The 23,657-nt window shown below is 35.0% G+C and overlaps 1 protein-coding gene across 3 annotated transcripts in view; it reads left to right on the top strand.

Annotated features, from left to right (window-relative positions):
* LOC149787567 (nicolin-1-like) overlaps positions 1–17,785 on the top strand; it is a 47,824-nt gene extending 30,039 nt beyond the window's left edge. For 2 of the 3 annotated variants that reach the window (XM_089973716.1, XM_089973717.1), the window contains 4 exons: positions 794–865; positions 3,337–3,390; positions 14,022–14,126; positions 16,073–17,785. In XM_089973716.1, the coding sequence (XP_089829842.1) occupies positions 794–865; positions 3,337–3,390; positions 14,022–14,126; positions 16,073–16,114 (273 nt within the window). In that variant the 3' untranslated portion in view covers positions 16,115–17,785. The remainder of the gene's footprint in view (positions 1–793; positions 866–3,336; positions 3,391–14,021; positions 14,127–16,072) is intronic. The other variant, XM_089973718.1, reaches the window with a different exon arrangement.
* The last annotated feature ends 5,872 nt before the right edge of the window (positions 17,786–23,657 follow it).

Below are 23,657 nucleotides of genomic sequence, written 5' to 3'. Positions count from 1 at the left end.
TACATGTTGTTCTGTGGTCTATATGACTAGACGTACATGCTTGATGGTCTATATGACTACACGTACATGTTGTTTGATGGTCTATATGACTACATGTACATGTTGTTCTGTGGTCTATATGACTACACATACATGTTGTTCGATGGTCTATATGACTACATGTACATGTTGTTTGATGGTCCATATGACTACACACGTACATGATGTTTGATGGTCTATATGACTACACATACATGTTTGATGGTCTATATGACTACACGTACATGTTGTTTGATGGTCTATATGACTACACGTACATGTTGTTTGATGGTCTACATGACTACACGTACATGATGTTTGATGGTCTATTTGACTACATGTACCAGTTTTTTGATGGTCTGTGTGACTAGATGTACATGTTGTTCGATGGTCTATGTGACTAGATGTACATGTTGTTCTATGGTCTATAATCAGTCCTATATGAAATGCCAGTTACTTGTTGGAAGACATTCCTTGCAATTGAGTCAAATATGCTTAGACACAGAAGAGTGTTTCAAAGGATTTACTTTGAAAATTCCAAGATAAAAACCATTGTGAATTTTTTATTTTATTTTGGAACTAAACAGAAATCTAAATGTTATGAATTCTGAGTCAAAGTCTATTCTGTGTTTAAGATGGTAGGTGGACAGCTTGTGAAGGATGCTTTTTATTATCAACATCATGAATAAATTAGAAGTACAAAATGTGCAATCATTCCTTTTGTCCATTTTTAAAAAAAAAAACATTTTTTATATTGTACATAAATATTTTTCAGACATCAAAATCATGCCTACTTCCGTCCTGGCTTACAGAAGTGGCAAACAACTCAGGGAGGAAGAAAATTGAGGTATTGCCTACATGTGTTTTTGTTTCTGTGATCATTGCCAGATTAAATTTTACTTCATCCATTTCATCAAAACATGTTTAGTAACATTTTGATTAATACATTAGCCTTGAATGGCGTACTTTTAAGTTTTGGCTTTTATTGTTCAATGGCTTATCTATCATTTGTCAACCAATAGGGTACCTTTTTCTCAATTTGTTCTAAACCAAGTTTATTTGTAGTAGAAACTTCTTATATTATTTGCTATCAAAATTTATGCAATTACTCATAATCTGTCAGTCCAAATTATAAAAAGTTTTGTTTCTTAAAAATGAGTCATACAAGAATAATCTTTGCAGCAAGACTTTCGAGTTTGTACAAACACTGCAGATCCAATACCCAAAATGACTAATTTCAACAAAAGTAGAGAAAAGGTTTATTAGAAATTTCATGGACAGCCCTACACCAAAATATCACATGGCATTCACAGCTTTGTTTTGTAACTATTACACCTTTCAGACAGGAAGATAAAAAAATCAAACTGTTTTCATTGGAAATCGTGCTGTTGTCATTGGAAATCATGCTGTTGTGTCATTGGAAATCATGCTGTTGTCATTGGAAATCATGCTACAAACCTTGACATGAAGTATTTTGACCTTGCATAAGTCTAATTTATGTTCTCAAGAATCGTGTAGAATTGAATGTGATTCAACAATGTATAGAAATGCATAGTCAACATCAGGCAAGATCTTCCTGAAAAAAAGGGTTTTCAGACCACATGTGATGCTGATTTGCAATCTGTCAAGCTTACCTGACAGACCACATGTGATGCTGATTTGCAATCTGTCAAGCTTACCTGACAGACGACATGTGATGCTGATTTGCAATCTGTCAAGATTACCTGACAGACCACGTGTGATGCTGATTTGCAATCTGTCAAGCTTACCTAACAGACCACATGTGATGCTGATTTGCAATCTGTCAAGCTTACCTGACAGACCATGTGTGATGCTGATTTGCAATCTGTCAAGCTTACCTGACAGACCACATGTAATGCTGATTTCCAATCTGTCAAGCTTACCTGACAGACCACATGTGATGTTGATTTGCAATCTGTCAAGCTTACCTGACAGATCACTTGTGATGCTGATTTGCAATCTGTCAAGCTTACCTGAATACCATGATCAGCTGACCAAAGACTTTAATCAGTGATCAACTGCATTGGCTTTCCATTACAAATCTGCATGCTACCTACCCATCCCAACAGTGATCCAGGGTTCATAATGCAAACTCATATGAGATACATTATGATTGCATGCATACAGTTTGGTTAGAAAATATGTTCAAATGTGATTGTAATCCACTTTTTTATTTATGCTGTCCCAGGGACCCCAGGGGTCAGACTGAAGATGACATCCCTCTCACAGATGGTTATCTTAAGTACAAAATTTATGAAATTAAACCAAGCAGGTTCAAGGGAGATGAATTGATAAGTGAGAGTATAAAAAAGCATGGGGAAGAAAAAGATAATAAGACAATATGAGAACTAGTGTTTTAAATGGGTCATATTGGTTTGAGGGCATAGTGTCAGTATAATGGTTTGAGATTATATGGCTAATCACAGTTCCCAATTCTTAAACACCTTCTCTATTCCCCATTAGTTTTCCCCACTGAGGAAAAATTAAGTAAATTAAGCTCAGAGCAACTGTGTTGAAATTAAGCTCAGAGCAGCTGTGTTGATCTGACCGTTGCACTTCATGGAAGCTTTGTTTGGGGACTCATATGGGTTACAGTCACAGATGCATGCATATGTAAAAATCCTCAGTGCTGAAAAGTCATGGGGAATATAGAAGGGTATTGTATATAGAACACTGATTGGCAGGCCAATCTCAAACCACAATAATGATATAATGACTGAACTTGACTTTTGTGGACTTTATTGATTTGAATTCTCATCATGGTTTAAATTATTAGAATCTTGTTTGAATAATTCTATGCACAGAATGCACATATTTTCCAAGCTTTAGTTTTAAAACCTTCAGCCTTCAGCTTCAGGCTCAAAAAATGCACTGAAACCAATCAGAAAAGGTTCTAATATTATAATTACCTCATCATTGCATGACACTTCAAATATCACTAGTGTATAACACATATCCATCTCTCATCAGCTTAGACCAGGATCTGCCATTGTAAAATGCACTGACATATCACAGCCAGTACTGTTTGAAGAAGAAGCATCACTGACCTTAATTTGTGGCTGAGTAAATATGGATCTGTGCTGTTTGCGGTCGAGTGGGTTGTAATAAGATCTGTCCAATCTGATTTTAGCTTGACAAAAATAAGTGCAGTTATTTCTAAGTAAAGTAAAAGTTATATTTTTGCAGTTTTTGTTATTTTCTTTATTAGCAATTTCTGTTGGGTGGTTTTACTCCCTACATAATTTTACTTTCTTCATTTGTATTCTTCTCTTTTCCTTCCTGCTAACCCACTTTCAGGCTGAAGATGACAACAATTTTCATGTAGCTCCTAGAGAGGATGATGGGATTTTGGTAAGGTTTCCATGTTTCCAGCTACTGTAGGTGACTTCTTACTGTTGAAATTTTAAACACACTGTGTTTCTGTCTGACGCTCTAATAAGAGCAATTTTTGTTAAAAAGACTTTGTTTCAGATGAACTAACTCTAACACAATATATAGCAGGTATTTTTACCAGTGGGTACATTTTAATGTTCTAGGAGTGAGATCATGAAAACAAATCCCATCTGAATTTATCATCTTGTACTCTATCTACTAGCAGATAAGTTGGGACCAACTGCAAACTGCACAGACCCAGATCTCCTGTTGCATAATGCACTGGCAGACCTGGATCTACATAGTTTGTTTGGAGTAATCAGTAAAACAAACAACATATATCCTGGTCTGCAGGTGCATAATGCGATGGCAGACCAGGATCTTTGTTGTTTTCAGTTGGACTCGACTTACAAGCAAGTATAGATGATATATTATAAGCTCCAAATATCTGCAGTCACTGAAATATAAATGAAAAAATTCAAAATCTGCATTTTTGGACAAAATCTTAAAATTTACATCCACCAAAAACTTTTGTTATATGCTGCATACATGCATATACTTTGTGTTAGGACTGAATAAAAATAATTGTACCTACTCAATGCATCTGATGCATAGTAGGCAATTATATATGCCCGAAAGCCCCAAAAGTGTACTGGGGTGTATTGGTTTGCTTCTGTCTTGAATCACCAAATATATTTTAATCAAACTTGAACCAGTTATATATCAGGACTGGACACTCTGCAACAAGGTCAAGGTCATATCATTGGAAAATATAAGTAAGTCACCTCTATCCATGTATGAGCGTAACTTTTGAACCGATGAAAATATTTTGACACTTTATCCTGTTGTATATGTTAATTTGACAGTGTCTTACATATTCAGTCATGCCTCCTGCCTTCAAGGTCATGGTCTCAACAACTTACAATGAAGTTTGTATGTTTGCTTATCCAGTCTGTCACTTTTTAACCCATAGATATTTTGTTGCAACTTTACCCATGTCCACATTTTAGCATACAATGATCAAGTCCCTACCTCAAGGGCATTTGTTTAGCTTTTTTCAGTGACAACCTTATTTATATTACCACCCTGATACAATTGACAGGAGGAGTTCATGTCTGTTTATAATGACCACCCTGATACAATTGACAGTGTTAGTGTCTATTTCTTTTTTCTGAATAGGACTCCAGATAATTATACTAACTCTGTCAAAACAATTAGATCCTGAACTCATGACACAAAAAAGCTGTAATATTTTAATCTTATGTCTGCCTTTTTTTTGTTATCTGTCCTAAAAGACTCTTTTCACTGGAGATTTTAGTGGAAATATAACCTTTATACTAAATTAAAGTACAAGTTCTTCTTTGATCCTCAACTTGAAGTATACCTACATAGTGTATTACTTAAAGAGAATTACAGATGAGGTTTTTTTCTCTTCAGCATGCTGTTCTGTTTTACATAACAATACTAATAGCTGGTATATGACAATAACCATGTTTCTTGTGTATGTTATATTTACAGAAATTAAAGCTATACTACTCATACTCAACAACTTGCAAGACACTCAACAACTTGTAAGACATTAAGCAACTTGTAAGACACTCAACAACATGTAAGGCACTCAACAACTTGTAAGACACTCAACAACTTGTAAGACATTCAACAACTTGTAAGACACTCAGCAACTTGTAAGGCACTCAACAACTTGTAAGACACTCAACAACTTGTAACACATTCAACAACTTGTAAGACACTCAGCAACTTGTAAGGCACTCAACAACTTGTAAGACATTCAGCAACTTGTAAGACACTCAACAACTTGTAAGACATTCAGCAACTTGTAAGACACTCAGCAACTTGTAAGACACTCAACAACTTGTAAGACAATCAACAACTTGTAAGACATTCAACAACTTGTAAGACACTCAACAACTTGTAACACATTTAACAGCTTGTAAGACAATCAACAACTTGTAAGACATTCAGCAACTTGTAAGACACTCAGCAACTTGTAAGACACTCAACAACTTGTAAGACATTCAGCAACTTGTAAGACACTCAACAACTTGTAAGACATTAAGGAACTTGTAAGACACTCAACAACTTGTAAGACACTCAACAACTTGTAAGACACTCAACAACTTGTAAGACATTCAGCAAGTTGTAAGACATTCAGCAACTTGTAAGACACTCAACAACTTGTAAGACACTCAACAACTTGTGACACATTCAACAACTTGTAAGACATTCCACAACTTGTAAGACACTCAGCAACTTGTAAGACACTCAACAACTTGTAAGACATTCAGCAAGTTGTAAGACAATCAACAACTTGTAAGACAATCAACAACTTGTAAGACATTAAGCAACTTGTAAGACACTCAGCAACTTGTAAGACACTCAACAACTTGTAAGACAATCAACAACTTGTAAGACATTCAACAACTTGTAAGACACTCAACAACTTGTAACACATTTAACAGCTTGTAAGACAATCAACAACTTGTAAGACATTCAGCAACTTGTAAGACACTCAGCAACTTGTAAGACACTCAACAACTTGTAAGACATTCAGCAACTTGTAAGACACTCAACAACTTGTAAGACATTAAGGAACTTGTAAGACACTCAACAACTTGTAAGACACTCAACAACTTGTAAGACACTCAACAACTTGTAAGACATTCAGCAAGTTGTAAGACATTCAGCAACTTGTAAGACACTCAACAACTTGTAAGACACTCAACAACTTGTGACACATTCAACAACTTGTAAGACATTCCACAACTTGTAAGACACTCAGCAACTTGTAAGACACTCAACAACTTGTAAGACATTCAGCAAGTTGTAAGACAATCAACAACTTGTAAGACAATCAACAACTTGTAAGACATTAAGCAACTTGTAAGACACTCAGCAACTTGTAAGACACTCAACAACTTGTAAAACATTCAGCAACTTGTAAGACACTCAACAACTTGTAAGACACTCAACAACTTGTGACACATTCAACAACTTGTAAGACATTCCACAACTTGTAAGACACTCAGCAACTTGTAATACACTCAACAACTTGTAAGACATTCAGCAACTTGTAAGACATTCAGCAACTTGTAAGACAATCAACAACTTGTAAGACATTAAGCAACTTGTAAGACATTCAGCAACTTGTAAGACAATCAACAGCTTTTAAGACAATCAACAACTTGTAAGACATTAAGCAACTTGTAAGACACTCAGCAACTTGTAAGACACTCAACAACTTGTAAGACATTCAGCAACTTGTAAGACATTCAGCAACTTGTAAGAGAATCAGCAACTTGTAAGACAATCAACAACTTGTAAGACAATCAACAACTTGTAAGACATTAAGCAACTTGTAAGACACTCAACAACTTGTAAGACAATCAACAATTTGTAGGACATTCAACAATTTGTAACACATTCGACAACTTGAAAGACATAGGTTAATGCTCATTTCTGTGCAGTCTATATTAATAATGTTATTTATAGAGGGACTACTTGCCCTAATCTTTAAGTCCATACTTTGAATCATCCGGTCTATCAGCATGTGGATGGACATTCAGATATCTTGGGGGGAGGGGTGTCATATTTAAAATGAATTAAATATTAGATCAAATTTAATACAAATCTTATTTATGATAGGTAAGTTCATTGTTAAATTTTCTCTAAATTTTTGACAGTTATTGCTTGGCTCAGTTTTAAATTTCCTTTGTTGATACTTTACACAGTTATAATAATGCCCATTTTTAACATGGCACGATTTTCATTTAGAACCAACTTGGTTTGATAAGAAAACTAATGTTGATATGGTCACCTATTTGGGAGGAGTTGAGATAACAGTAATATTCAGATGGCCACCTTGTTGGACCTATTGAAGGTCAATTTGCATTATTTTCATTTAGGACCAAGTAGACACCACAGGAACTCTTCTGATGAAAACCAAATGACTTTCCATTTGAAAATTGCAATAATGATCAGAGCAGCACCAATATATGATACAAAGGCTTCTGGTGAAAACCCATGTTGATGTGACCTTCCATTTTGGAGGAGTGAAAAAATTACAAGATTTTCAAGATGGCTGCCATGTTGGCCATATTGGATATCAGATGCACACCATTTCCAACTAGACATCATAGATAGACTTCTGGTAAAGCACAATGTCAGTGTAACAAGTCATCAAAGAAAAAAAACAATAATAAGATTTTAAGTTTTTTTGTGGTGGCCATACAGGTCAGATGACAACCATTTTAATTTCAGACCAACTAAATGTTATAAGAAATCTTTAAGTGAAAACACCATGCTGATATGATCTTTCTTTCAGGAGAAGTAGTGATAAAAAGATTTTCAAGATGGCCAGTTTGCTAGCCATCATCAAGAATAGCAATAACAAGATTCTTAAGATGGCAGCAGTGGCAGCCAGGTTGAATGTACAAGCAGTACCATTTTCATTTAGAATCAACTAGATCCAAGTGTTCTTGACCAGTGACCAGTGACCTTTTAACCCCAAATCAATAGGCTTCTTTCTTACAATTAGTTTTATTCATCCATAGTTTGGTCCAGGTCTGTGATTTAAAATTAATGTTATTGTGTGGAAACCGATTTTCACCTTTCATTCAGTGATCTTGACATTTGACCTTTAGATCCCAAAATGAATAAGCTTCTTTCTTACCCCAAGCACAAGCCATCCAAACAAACTGGTTGAAGTATGTGATGTAGAAACCATTTTAATTCCTTTATTCACTGTGACCATAGACTGCTCCAGTGGCGTAGTGGTTAGAGCATCTGCCTCAGATATGGGAGGTCATGGGTTCAATCCCTGGTTAAGTCATACCAAAGACTTACAAAAGTGGTACTAACAGCTGCCTCATTTGATGCTCAGCATTAAGAGGTTAGTGTTAGGACTTGTCGGCCTGGTGTCAGGATAATGTGACTGGGTGGGACATCATGCTACATGTCTGCAGCATGATGTCCCAGTGCTAGACATCACTATAAACTACCACACTGCAGACATTGTAGTGATATGACTGATTTTTTTAAAGCTACGTTCAAAATCAAAATCACACACTGTAACATTAACATTCAACTTATTTTACTCCAATATCGATGGGTTCTTACCCACCCCAGGTGCAAGCCATGCACAAGGTTTGGTAATTGTAGATGATGGAGAATTCATATGATTGTGTGGAAACCATTTTGTTGCTTTCAGTCACAGTGACCTTGACTTTGACCCTTTGAGCCCAAAATTGAAAAGGTTCTTCCTTAACACAAATGCATACTGTTAACAAGTTTGCTAACTACATATGGTGGAGAACTTGAGTTATTGTGCATAAATTTTAGTCTTTTATTCAGTGACCTTGACCTTTGACTGTTTGACCCTAAAATTGATAGGGTTATTCCTTCTTCCAAGTGCAAATTATGTAAAGTGCAAGCCATCAGCAAGTTTTGTAACTGTAGTTGCTTGAGAACACAAGTTATGGTGCAGAAACCATATTTCTTCTTTCAGTCATTAACATCGACTTTTGATACTAAAATCAAAAGGATCTTTCCTCACACCATGTGTAAATCATTCACAATGATTGATTTCAGTTTATAATGGAGAACTTGAGTTGTTGTGCAGCAACAGTTGTTCTTTTAATTGCAGTAACCATGACCTCTGAGCTAAAATTCTTCCTTTTCCCATATATAAGCCCTCCACAAAGTTTGGTAGCTCTAGATAGTGGAAAACTTTTAGTTATTTTATTTGAAACCTATTTTATACAGATGGCTGAACATAATATGTTTCACCTCATGCTGGGCAGATGTAAATTCTTTTTTACATCTTAATGTATATAACAGTACCATATAGATATAGTTTTATTTTTGGATGGAAATGCTAAGATAAGATTTATTCAGTATTTCAAACAACAGAGTTCAAATCAAACTTGCATTGCAACATCAGATAAAAGTTATCAAGCATAAGGTAAATGATTAAATTAGTCAGATATTTTCATTATGGTCTTTAATTACCCATCACATGACACCAAGTCAGATATTTTCATTATGGCCTTTAATTACCCATCACATGACACCAAGTCAGATATTTTCATTATGGTCTTTAATTACCCATCACATGACACCAAGTCAGATATTTTCATTATGGTCTTTAATTACCCATCACATGACACCAAGTCAGATATTTTCATTATGGTCTTTAATTACCCATCACATGACACCAAATCAGATATTTTCATTATGGTCTTTAATTACCCATCACATGACACCAAGTCAGATATTTTCAGTATGGTCTTTAATTACCCATCACATGACACCAAGTCAGATATTTTCAGTATGGTCTTTAATTACCCATCACATGACACCAAGTCAGATATTTTCATTATGGTCTTTAATTACCCATCACATGACACCAAGTCAGATATTTTCAGTATGGTCTTTAATCACCCATCACATGACACCAAGTCAGATATTTTCAGTATGGTCTTTAATTACCCATCACATGACACCAAGTCAGATATTTTCAGTATGGTCTTTAATTACCCATCACATGACACCAAGTCAGATATTTTCAGTATGGTCTTTAATTACTCATCACATGACACCAAGTCAGATATTTTCATTATGGTCTTTAATTACCCATCACATGACACCAAGTCAGATATTTTCATTATGGCCTTTAATTACCCATCACATGACACCAAGTCAGATATTTTTATTATGGTCTTTAATTACCCATCACATGACACCAAGTCAGATATTTTCATTATGGTCTTTAATTACCCATCACATGACACCAAGTCAGATATTTTCAGTATGGTCTTTAATCACCCATCACATGACACCAAGTAAGTATTGAAAATAAACACATATATAAATCTCATGCACACATGTGGTGGAAATTTTGCAGTTTGATGCAGACCACAGGTTGAAGGGCATTGCTTTTGTTGTCAATAGTGCTGCAGTGAGCAAGGTGGAAGGTATTTGATCACAAAGCACTCCCAAAATTTTGCATTTCAATTACACTTGGATATTTTTTTTGTATATGATAAAAATGATTGAACATTGAAAGTGTCTCCATTTTTTAGAGTGCCAGTGATTAGGGATTTCATCATTAATTCATTCTGTTAAAAAAGATCTATGTTTTTGTTTTTGTTTTTTGTTTTGTCACTTTCATTTATAGACTAAGATAAAATATATTCTTCAGATGCTGAAAACCAGATTGTTTTTTTGAATATTATACAAAATTAAAAGCTTTAAATTTATATTCAACCTTTAAATAACATTATTTTTATAATATTTTACTAAATTAAAAGGTATAAATTTGTATTTAAACTTTAAATTTTGTCAAATTTATATAATGACTTTCTTTACTGGGGTCACTGATCACATTTCATCTTTCCTTAATTGTTTTTTTAATGGAATATATTATCTAATAGTATTCTTTGTTAAATTGGGTTTAATTTCATATTTAATTCTCTGAATAAATTGCTCTAACTAAACATGTTCGGACTGATAGAAAATTAAGTGAATTACATGCATAAACATCATTTGACTGAATTAAACTGAAATACTCACAATTTTCATTTTTCATTTTAGATGAGCAGATCTTTTATTGTATGCATTACATTTGACACGAAGGACATTCAAATGATTATCGGCAGTTATGATGTTCTGTACTTGATATGTCTTTTATTGTATGCATTACATTTGACACGAAGGACATTCAAATGATTATCGGCAGTTATGATGTTCTGTACTTGATATGTCTTTTATTGTATGCATTACATTTGACACGAAGGACATTCAAATGATTATCGGCAGTCTTTGCATGTTCAGTACCTACCATTTATATTTGCATACAAGTCAAGTCCAAGACAGGACAGAGCCAGATTTGCCATCACATAATGTACTGGCAGATTTGGGTCTGTGCATTTTTGTTAGGAGTAATCAGTAGAACAAACAACATAGACCCAGATCTTCTGGTACTCTTTGCATTTGAGGATCATGGACATTTACTGCTTATGTTGCCAACATCAAAACTGTTATTACCGTAAGTGGGATAAGATAGTGGTTTGGGAATAAAACATATTATCCAAGATTGAATGCATCAGGTTACATATATGAATAAGCTGACATTGAAGATGTGTGTGTGTGTGTGTGTGTGTGTGATTTGGATTTTTATCATAGCTTTTTTAAAAATTAGTCATAATAGCACTGGGCATCATGTCGCAGACATGTAGCATTGTGTTCCACCAAGTCACATTATCCTGACATCAGGCCAACCAGTCCTAACACTAACCTCTTAATGCTGAGTACCAAGTGAGGCAGCTGTTAGTACCATTTTTATAAGGCATTTGGTATGACTTGACCTGGATTCAAACCCACAACCTCCCGCATCTGAGGCAGACACTCTAAACAAAAAATGTCCATGATCCTAAGTTATGAAGCACAACCTGGCATATACAGCCCTATGCAGGAAAATTTGGACTTTTAATAGGTAATTGTCTCTGATATCAACCATTAGTGAAATGAGATCAGGGAATCAGATTACAGTGGAACATATGTAATCCAACTGGTGGGGGGGGCAGAAAATGGATTGCATTTTGCAGCCACAATTTGGAGGGACCAGCAATCCTCATGGGCTAAATTAGACTGTTTCCATTGTGATACATAAACAAGGATGTGTAATTTAATATTCAGATGCATACATCATCTTGAATCATGCCACATGCTGCCATGAAGTTTTCAAAACATTTAAATTTATGGTTCTTTATCAATTGGTTATTTACACATTGACAAATATGACCAGATACTGCTTTAAGACAGTACTGTTGCATGGACGATAAAGCAGCATTATGTCAGGACATTAGTAATTTTATGATTAAACTTCACTTGTAATCAACAGTCATAAAAGAGATTACAGATATCAACACAATCAAAACACTTTCCCCTATGTGACCCAGCATCATCTGCTGACTGGCCATATAATTGGGTCCTTATAAAGCCATGCTAATTACTTCTTACAGTCTGCATAGACTCAGATCTGCCAGCACATAATGGATCTGAAATATAAGAAAGTATATATGGTATTACTCAGACATTCATATACTGGCCACCTCCATTAATTAATGTGTCGTTTTAGGAAGTTTTACTATATTAGGAGTATGAAGGGTAGATAGTGCCAGAATTGATTACAGGTTGATGAGTGTTCAGTCAACATTTAGGTTGACAGTTTACAGTCAGTAGATTTAGACTATTGATTTCTGACATCATCATGGAAAATCATTCAAACTGAACAAAATATATGAGGATTGAGTGACAGGAGTACACTTGTTTCAGGCTACCTCCTGATTAACAATATTTACTTTGGTAATGTGACATGGATAATGAGGCAAATTGAACAAAGCTAATGAGATATTAAAATAAAAATGTACTTACAACAGTATCTTATGAGTACCATATTTACTCGCTTATAAGCCCAACTGCAAACTGTACAGACCCAGATCTGCCATTGCATAATGTGCTGGTATATCTGGGTCTGTGCAGTTTGTTAGGAGTTATCAGTAGAACATACAACACAGACCCTGATGTGTAGATGCATTATGCTATAACAGATTGGACCATTGTTGTTTGCAGTTTGACTTGACTTATAAATGAATATATATGGTATTGTGGCAGAGGAAATTGTTGATGTGCTTGTAGATGAGGGAGGTGGGGTAAAGAACTATTAATTTCATCTCAGGTGCTTTATATGTAATAACTAAATACATACGAGATGCATCTGGTTGATGTGAATATAAAGTGATTGAACAAATCTTTTGGTACATATGTACTTTTGGACTGCCCTTAAAATGCCTTAGTTGACCTCAAGTGACTGCAAGGGGTTACCCATTAATAATGAAATTATGTCTGTATAATGGGGCTAAGTTCCTTTTTTGTTAAGTTTCTGATAATAAGATATTTTGTATGGTACAAGAGAAAATGCTGTTTCAGGCTCACCACATGAACACCTATTACTAAATGACATGGATTTTTTTTTTAAAGATCATCATTTAGTAAGTACATATTGAAGGGTTGTTCCTAATTTCTGATGGGTGTAGATTCTATTCTGCAAATTAATCTTGGTTTAGATATGCCCTGGTGAAAGGCATTTGGAAGTTAGTTCCATCATGAAGTTTCCATTAGACATTTGGAAGTTAGTTCCATCATGAAGTTTTCATTAGGCATTTGGAAGTTAGTTCCATCATGAAGTTTTCATTAGACATTTGGAAGCTAGTTCCATCATGAAGTTTCCATTAGACATTTGGAAGTTAGTTCCATCATGAAGTTTCCATTAGACATTTGGAAGTTAGTTCCATCATGAAGTTTTCATTAGACATTTGGAAGTTAGTTCCATCATGAAGTTTCCATTAGACATTTGGAAGCTAGTTCCATCATGAAGTTTCCATTAGACATTTGGAAGTTAGTTCCATCATGAAGTTTTCATTAGGCATTTGGAGATTAGTAATATCATATCTATTTGGCATGGCAACTTTGAGTCAGCATTGTTTTTATGATCATTTGACTCCTTTCTGTTACTTATTTTTGTCTTTCAGGGGATCCCTAACCTGGAGCTGTTGTCTGCCACACTTCAGCAGTTATGGGCCTTGTCTGAAGAGGTTGCAGCTAATCAAACTAATGTTGTACTTGGGAGATATGAAGTAAGTTAACACAAGCACACACAAACTCACTGTTGATAAGACATGCATCCTGACATGTTCACTTGTCCAATTAGACTTCAAATATATAAAGTAGCATTATAAATGCTGCTTCATGGTGATTTTCCTTACCGGCAGATCATATGTCTTTTAGATTTGGTTTGAGATTTATTCTCACTCTTTAATTTATAAGGCATGAAATCATTTCTTGCACACAATCTCAAAGATGCTATGAAATCTAGACCTGGCTCCATACTTATGAAACTTATTCACTTGTGTGCTATTTCAAACCCAAATACAGGGTATTTGAATTATATTTAGGTCACCTGTACAAAGTTAAGGACAGTGATGTGACCACCTTATAAATCTAATTTTTCTTAAGTATATTGTATTTTAGAGACAGAAACTTTGTGTATTTTATTTATTCAATGTAAGTGTGCTTGTTATGTGAGTGGAATTTTTTGCTTGAAAGTGTATTAAATTCTTCAGAGAAATCATATCTTATTATTTCTAATCAATTTTAAATTTCTGGTCATTTTCTATTGGCTGATATTAGCTGATATAAGTAGATGACATGTTCTCAATTGTACAGTTTGCTTATTTGGGTCACATCCTTTGCTTATTTGGGTCACATGCTTTGCTTATTTGGGTCACATGCTTTGAGTTCTGTTTGGCTGGTGACAGTAACTTTCAGAATATCCAGAGCTCTCAATGTAGATTTGTGTTAGGATATGAGATATAGTTTAAATGTAGCCGAGGTGAGAGAAGCTGCTTGGCAAGTGCAGGGGGGGGGGCAGAGACATTTTTGCTTATAGACTTCAAATGCTGCTATCTAGGGATTCTTGAGGCCTTCTCGTGGGTCATTGATTACATTTTTACATGTTTTATGCTGAGAAACATTAGAAAATAAGCTGAAATATTGGAAATCTGGGGACTTTTGCAAAATATTTAAATGCATCAGAAATACCTCTAGCTGCATGAGAGCATGGCACATGGGAAAATTGCCTGGATCTTATAATGAATGTGTGAAACTTGACAGATCTCATACCATCCCACTTACATCTACACTATAAGAGTTACACAACTAATACAATGTTTTTTCCTGGTGAAAAAACCAAAACAGTAGTGCCTATATTTTTTATAGTGTGCCACAAATCCAAAAATGATGCTGTGTAATTTTAAATTGTGTCATGCATATTAAGCAGATGTTGACATTACTGCGGAACTCATATTTGTCAGGCTATTAAACTGATGATATTTGTCAGGCTATTAAATTCATGGTACCTGGCTGGCTATTAAATTCATGGTACCTGGCTGGCTATTAAATTAATGGTATCTGGCAGGCTATTAAGCTGATGATATTTGTCAGGCTATTAAACTCATGGTACCTGGCAGGCTATTAAACTCATGGTACCTGGCTGGCTATTAAACTCATGGTACCTGGCAGGCTATTAAACTCATAGTACCTGGCAGGCTTTTAAACTCATGGTACCTGGCAGGCTATTAAATTCAAAGTATCTGGCAGGCTATGAAAGTAATGGCAACTGGCAGGCTATAAAAATGATGGTACCAGGCAGGCAATGAAAACAATGGGATCTGGCAGGTTATTAAACTGATGGTAACATGGCAGACTGTAAAAGTGATGATACATGACAGGCTATTAAATGTTTAGCGCATTCTTATACCAAAATTTTAGGGGATGAATTCCACCCTCAATTTTAAAAGATGGGGGCATTTTTAAATATGGGTGGGATTTAATGAAGAAATAAAGGTAGGGTCTGAAAATATGATATGCAGTTTTTGCTTATTTAGTTGATTTTTGGTGCATCTTTTATGTAATTAGCATGAACCTTACAGTTTTACATCCTAAATTAGACCCTTCATGTACAGAATACTCAGATAGTTCTAATCATGTGTGTATCTAATAATCTTTAATCTTCTAATTACAGGTAGATAATTGTTATGACATCAACCTTCTTTCATACACCTGATGTCCGTAACTGGTCATCCATAGATGAAAGCTGTTTGAAAAAGGTAAAACCAGGATTGGATGACTTACCTGTCATCATTTTGAGCTGATGCTGAGTTGGAGGATGAGAATGTTTTGAAATCTTGACATACATAGCTATGTGGCATGCATATAAACTGTCTTAACAAATTTGTTATGCTTCTACCATGAATATTTTACTGGCATGTATCATAAGGATTTTGCATTCATCCCGTATATATGTACACATCATACAGATCTTGTATGTGCGACTTACTCCCACATTTTCCATGGACTGTTTTGAAACTTGGCAAATAGGATCAATATGCGGTCAATATATGCATATCATTTGATTAGTACTGGGACAAAACCTTTCCATAGTTGCCCCTATTTTATTTCAATGTGTGTGTGTGTGTCTGTGTGTGAATTCATGCTTGCACTAGTCCAAAATCTTTTGAAGAATTGCCCTGAAACTTGGCTTACATTAATGACAATACATGTGTAGTTCATTTTCATCATCTACTATGATGCATTTTTCCAGAGTTATGCCCCTTTTTTGGTGTTTGAGTGTATATGCCAGGTATAATAATTCCAGTGTGTACAGCTAGTTTAACGTCTGCCAATGACTAGTTTAACATCTGCCAATGAATCACCCTGTAACTTGACAGACACTAAAGACATGGGGTCAACATGCACATATCGTTCTGTCTTCAGACTCTGAAACTTTTCCATAGTTAAGCCCTCTTTTGGGCGTTAAAGAAATATGTTGTACATGATAATTCTTGAGTGTGCTAAAAGTCCTACATAATGTGATGAACTGCCCTGAAACTTGACAGACATTAATGACATGAGGCCACCATAGGCATATATTCATGTCTTTATGCTCTGATGGTTTTCTTCCAGAGTTATGCCCCTTGTTCATGTTTGTATGTATATATATATATATATATATATATATATATATATATATATATATATATATATATGAGAAAATGATTGTGTACATGTAGTCCAATAGCTTTTTATGACTTGGCCTGAAACAGTGTTCTTTTGATATTCATACACGCATGCATACATTCTGCCAGCATTATTGTTGTTTGAATAAAAAGGGATGGTGGGGTGCCCAATGGAACTATTTCTACTTAGCTGTACCTTGAATGCATAAGAATGTTTAATTGTTCAGTCAAAATAAACATAAAAAATTGTACATGAATATTTTTTTTAAATGTGAAATTCATGCAAGGTGTTGAACAATTTTTAAATTTTGTGAGTCCAGAAGCTGGTATTGTCTAGTCTAATAAAATATAACATTGAATCAGACACAGAATCAGAGGTCTCAACCATCAATGAAGCATGCATAGCCAAGGTTGTGGATGTTTTTCAAGACAGCAAGTACATTGAAATTACCAAAATTTGTATCACTGATTTATTAATATTATTTACGTTGATATACTGTACTCTAGAAGTTCATATTCTAAAATTATATCTATGGCAGATTTTAGTTGAAAACAATAACATTGCCACTCTTCGTAAATTAGTAGGTTATTAAATTGAAGATGCTGATTTTATTAAGTTGATCATGTTTTTTTGTTATTATATCATCTTTAAACTTCAAAAAATTTCACTAAACTGTATAACATAACTCTATAATAAACATTAGACTTGTTTACTGATTCATACTTGTTGTGTTGTTTGAAATATGAAACAACTTAAAATGTTACTACAATGTGGCAATATGAGTTGAAATCAAAGTGTATAACACACCGACATATATGTCCTGCATGGGGGGGAGGGGTACATGGTAGGGAAAAACTTGGATAACCCATGTTATATATTAGCAGATTTACAGTAAATGCTGTTCTTTTGACTACTTCATGCTGATTTTTGAGCTAATGGGGGAAGCATCCATTTTTGTTATCTGTGTGTTTAGATCGTATACAATTTCTGCAAGTACAATAGCCAAAGAAATTTCAGCCACAGTACATGAAAGTAACATAGAGGTACGCCACCATTCTCATTATTGTGTCTGTTGCAACTTTAAACATGGGGTCACTATCTCAGCTGCTGATAATGACCAATGAGTGACCCATACTCTGTCTCACAAGGTTCTCTGAAATCAATAAAAGACAAGAATAAACTGGTCTGCTGCACAACCGTGCATTAAAATGAAATTCTAAGATAATAATATTACGATAGTAAGATGGTTAAGACGGAAGACAGGAGATAAGTGACAAAATAATATCTACAGATGCTGATGTATGTCTTTACTATTTTCACACCACTTTCATTTCTAAAACATTAAATTTTTCAGTTATAAACATTCATATTTCATAATTCACAGATTTTTCAAATATTTAAGTTGAAGATTTCCTCTGAATAAATGTCCTAAAATAAATCTAACTGACAATGAAAGCATTGAATATTGTGCTAAATATTTGTTCTTGACAGAAAATTACATTTAGACAAATCATAAAAATATCACCATTGGTTTGAATACAGTGTTGCACATATGATATGCAAATTCTGCCAAAGGAAGACATTTAAAACCAGACATGGAAATAGATGGAAGTAGCAACATCACACATGGAAAGATGAATGGATGCAATCTGCACACCCTGCAGGAAAAAGAAATGTTGCTGACAGAGAGAAATGCACATACCAGTGATAGAAAACATCTTTAATGAACTGAAAAAGTTCTGCAGCAGCAAAATCTCTAAGGAGATATGTTTCTCTATCCCATCAGTATCAAAAAACTTTGTTAAAAAATGTCTCAGTGAACTTGATACCAAGAAAGCTACAGGACTTGATCAGATTGGTCCATGACTCATTAAATCTTCTGCCTCTGCTATTGTAGGTAGCATAACATTCATAATTAATTTGAGTACTGCAACTTTATCTGTCCCCAAAATATGAAAAACTGCAAAAGTAACTCCTATTCACAAATCTGGTTCTAAGGATGATGCTGATAACTACTGACCAATCTCAATACTACCAAACTTGTCAAAATTAATTGAAAAACATGTCCATGACTCATTCATGTCATATTTAACCAAACACTTTCTGTTACACCCTAATCAATCAGGCTTTAGACAGAACCATTCCTTTCAGACTGCCTTGATCTCCCTAGCTGATAAATGGCTTCAAGCACCTGACCAAGGTAGAATAATAGGATCTGTATTTGTAGATTTCAGGAAAGTTTTTGACATGGTGGATCATGAAATCCTATTGAAGACACTGAAAATCTACCAATGTGATGAAAGCACAGTTAGATGGTTTACTTCTTACTTAAGTGAGAGAACACAACATGTTTACATAAAAAATGTTCTGTCTGAACCTGAAACAATTAAATATGGAGTACCGCAAGGCTCAATTCTAGGTCCATTACTATTCATTTTATTTATTAATGACCTACCACTTTTACTAAGAGACTCAATTAAATCCTCAGATTTCTATGCAGATGATACAACATTGTCAGACATCCAAAACACAAAGCATGAACTCGAAATTTCTTTACAGAATGCCCTAAACAAACTGGAAAACTGGTGCACATGCAATGGCATGGTGCATCCAACTGCCCATGCCAATAGCCTGTCCACAAATCAACCATCAGTGGATCCAACTGCCCATGTCCATATTATATCTACAAATGAACCATCAGTGGATCCAACAATCCATGCCCGTGTTCTGTCTACAAATCAACCATCATTAGATCCAACTGTCTATACCCATATATTGTCTACAAATCAACCATCAGTGGATCCAACTGTCCATACCCATATTCTCTCAACAAATCAACCATCAGTGGATCCAACTATCCATGCCCGTGTTCTGTCTACAAATCAACTATCATTAGATCCAACTGTCCATGCCCATATTCTGTCTACAAATCAACCATCAGTAGATCCAACTGTCCATGCCCGTATTCTGTCTACAGATCAACTATCATTAGATCCAACTGCCCATACCCATATACTGTCTACAGATCAACCATCAGTGGATCCAACTGTCCATGCCCGTATTCTGTCTACAAATCAACTATCATTATATCCAACTGTCCATACCCGTATTCTGTCTACAAATCAACCATCAGTAGATCCAACTGCCCATACCCGTATTCTGTCTACAAATCAACCATCAGTAGATCCAACTGCCCATACCTGTATTCTGTCTACAAATCAACCATCAGTAGATCCAACTGCCCATACCCATATTCTGTCTACAGATCAACCATCAGTGGATCCAACTGTCCATGCCCGTATTCTGTCTTCAAATCAACTATCATTAGATCCAACTGTCCATACCCATATACTGTCTACAAATCAACCATCAGTAGATCCAACTGTCCAAGCCCGTAGCCCATATTCTGTCTACAAATCAACTATCATTAGATCCAACTGTATTCTTTTTCTTTACTGTTTATCAGGGAGTAAAATGGATTATCTCCCTTTGATCACATTTTTTTTGTGTGTGTGTGTGTGTAGAGAGAGAGAGCACTAGGTATCATAACAAATTTTGTGCCGCAGTATTTCTGAACATGCCACGATACGTACCACAGTATACTGCTATTATAATCCAGGCCAACAATTCAGTATTATGGGGCAGGGGCATAACACTTTTCTTTTTTAATTTCCATCTGTCAGTAGCTTGGGGGGACATCTTGCTCTAATTTAAAGTAAAATAACACCATATTATGTACAAGATATTATCTTGAGAAATTCTAATTATCTTGCGATAAAAGAGAAGAAAACATTTAAGCTCAGTAGAAAATCAAAGCCCCCAACCCGAAAAATGGTCAGTACCTTATAGAAGATGAATTTGTTATGTGTATGTTAACTGTTATATAAGTTGTAATGTAACAACTGTTAACTAAACTCCAGTGATTAAACTCACACTACAGCTGATACTGTGAAAGACCTCGTGCGGACATTTGAGAGCCTACAGACAAAAATAGGAAGTGTTGATACTTAAGCCTGCAATTTACTAACTACATTATAGTCCAATAAATCAGATCACCAGATCTGTGTTCATACTTATGGATGATTTGTCCGCAAATCGTCCATCAGTATCAGTACAGACTTGGAGGTCTGATTTATCGGACTAGCTATAATATTGATATAATAAGCATGGAAACTTTTAGTGGGATGATATTTATCAGACAGGGTCAGTAAACATAAAACATACTTACTCAGCAAGCGAGAAAATATTTAGTTGTCTTGAGAAATTACGTAAAGTTTAAACATGAAACAACTGCTCTCCTGAAAATCTTCAGGATAATTATTATCAGTCTTACAAAGAAATAAATGTACTTAATATACTGACATACGCTAGTAAGTAAGTAAAACATGATAATAAATATAATTATATTTGTAATACTCGCCATATATATGTGATAGATACAACTGTTTTTGTTTTAAAATGTTTAAATCATGTTGTTTCGAATAATGAAAACACAATGAAAATATCATTAAAGCCGTAACAAGATTACTCGAGAATTTCCGTACATTCAATACTGATGGAAACTACCGAAGTATCAGTACAGTGAAAGAGTACTGTGGTACATACCACTGGAAAAACATCGCAGTATACCGATAATACCACACACACACACGCACACACACACACACACACACACACAGAAACGTAACTAACATTCTGATATATATGACTGCATTACAAGTAACCTGGCTATATAGTCTTATTTTTCAGATGAAGCAAATTGGCCAAATTTATGAAGTCACACATGTGCACAGATATTTCAGTACTGATTTTAAAATAAAATTCTTACAAAGTTTTGTGGAGGTTTCAAGGACAGTTTAAATTAACGAGTAAATAAAGATCAGGAAAAAAATTCTCAGTTCGGCTTGTTTATCAAATGAGAATGAGAATTTAAATTAACAAGTAAATAAAGATAATGAAGAAAAAAAATCAGTTTGGCTTGGTTATCAAATGAGAATGAGATATCTTCAACAAATAGCAAAAACAAATAATTTCTTCATGGTAAAAGACAACCAGAGGCGTATGGTCTTTCTAGTCATTCGCCTTTCCACATTATAGAGAGAGCAGTACAAAGAGTGAAGTTTTCACCCCCTCGAATCCTTCTTCGGAAAATAAACATACGCATAAACATTGAAAAAGAGAATTAGTGCCTACTGTTTAATCTTATATTTCACCTTCTGCATCAGTTTTAAACATTTGAGATTAACTTTTTTTGTAGAGGTTAATTAGCCTATCTACTTTCATATTGGTTTTCTGCCCCAATAACATTGCGAGTTTATTATAAACACTGCTGAGACAAACTGTTAATTAACACGTTCATAAACAGCAGTACTGCGATTGATACATTATACACCCGCTTAGTGTTTAATAGGTAACAAAATGGCATGGTTGACTCTGAAAGTATATTGTCTTGAACTAAAGTTACTGTGCAGAAAGCATTATTGTCTTGCTAGCCTTATGACAACATTTACCATTTAAGATTAGACTCCCAAGTATACACGTGTCTTTCTTACCCAGAGTTTAATCAAAGAACTTACTCAAGGAAAAAACTATTGTGAAAAATGTATGTACTGACAATACGTATTATGTATGACTGATCGTAGTATGATCTTAACAAAAAGAAAAAGTTGGATGGGGAAAAGTTCAATAACATTTCAGGTACTTTTTTGTTCTCATTAGAAATGGAAAAGTGGCACCTTTACATTGTCTTTTGTTGTGTTGTCAAATTTTTATTTATTCAGACTTGTATAATGAAAGTTGCCGGCTATTGCAATGTTATAGCAAATAAAAGGATATACCGCTGTGGTAATTATCTAAATCTGGCTACCATCTTTTCTTGGATATAAAACGAATCCAATTGCCAACTGCACAGACCCAGATCTACCGTCGCATCGTGAGCCTGCAGATCTGGGTCTGTGCTGTTTGTTAGGAGTAATCAGTAGAACAAAAGGAAATAGACTCTGATCTGCAGGCGCATTATGCTACAGCAGATCGTGATCTTTATTGTTTGCAGTTTGACTCAACTTATAAGCTAGTAACAGCGGTAATAAACATCGATGTGCAGATCCACACCATCTTCGCTAGCCAAGGTTCCGATGTGATAACCCTATCTACACCTTGGCGGATCGAACAGATATATTGGTGCTTTGTCCTAGCGACATCTCTTGGATTTAATGAGTTGCATCCCTTATTATGTAATGCCATCTAACCAATAGCGTGGTGCATTGTACATCAGACGAAAATGGTGAGGGCAAATGACCTAAAAGGAAAGCTTTGGAAGTTTGACATCGAAAATGTGACTATGTACCACAGGGAAGCCATTACGGGTGTATTTGTGTTAAAGATTTGGTGCAATCACGGACCGGCACTGGAAAATCGCTTATTTATCTGTCCATTAAAGTTGTGTGCTTCCTTTGTCTCGATCATGTAGGAACAGTGGTCACATTTTAACGGACTAATTTTGATTGGCCAATGAAATTTACAGATCCGAAACACAGTAATATCTGCTCGATATGCCAAGGTGTATATAGGATTATCATATTAGAACCTTG

This window comes from Sinohyriopsis cumingii, chromosome 11 (assembly GCF_028554795.1).
Source record: "Sinohyriopsis cumingii isolate HCF-2022 chromosome 11, ASM2855479v2, whole genome shotgun sequence".
In the NCBI taxonomy this organism is placed as follows: Eukaryota; Metazoa; Mollusca; class Bivalvia; order Unionida; family Unionidae; genus Sinohyriopsis; species Sinohyriopsis cumingii.
Note: the sequence above shows the minus strand (reverse complement) of the source record. Positions and strands in the feature narration are given on the sequence as shown.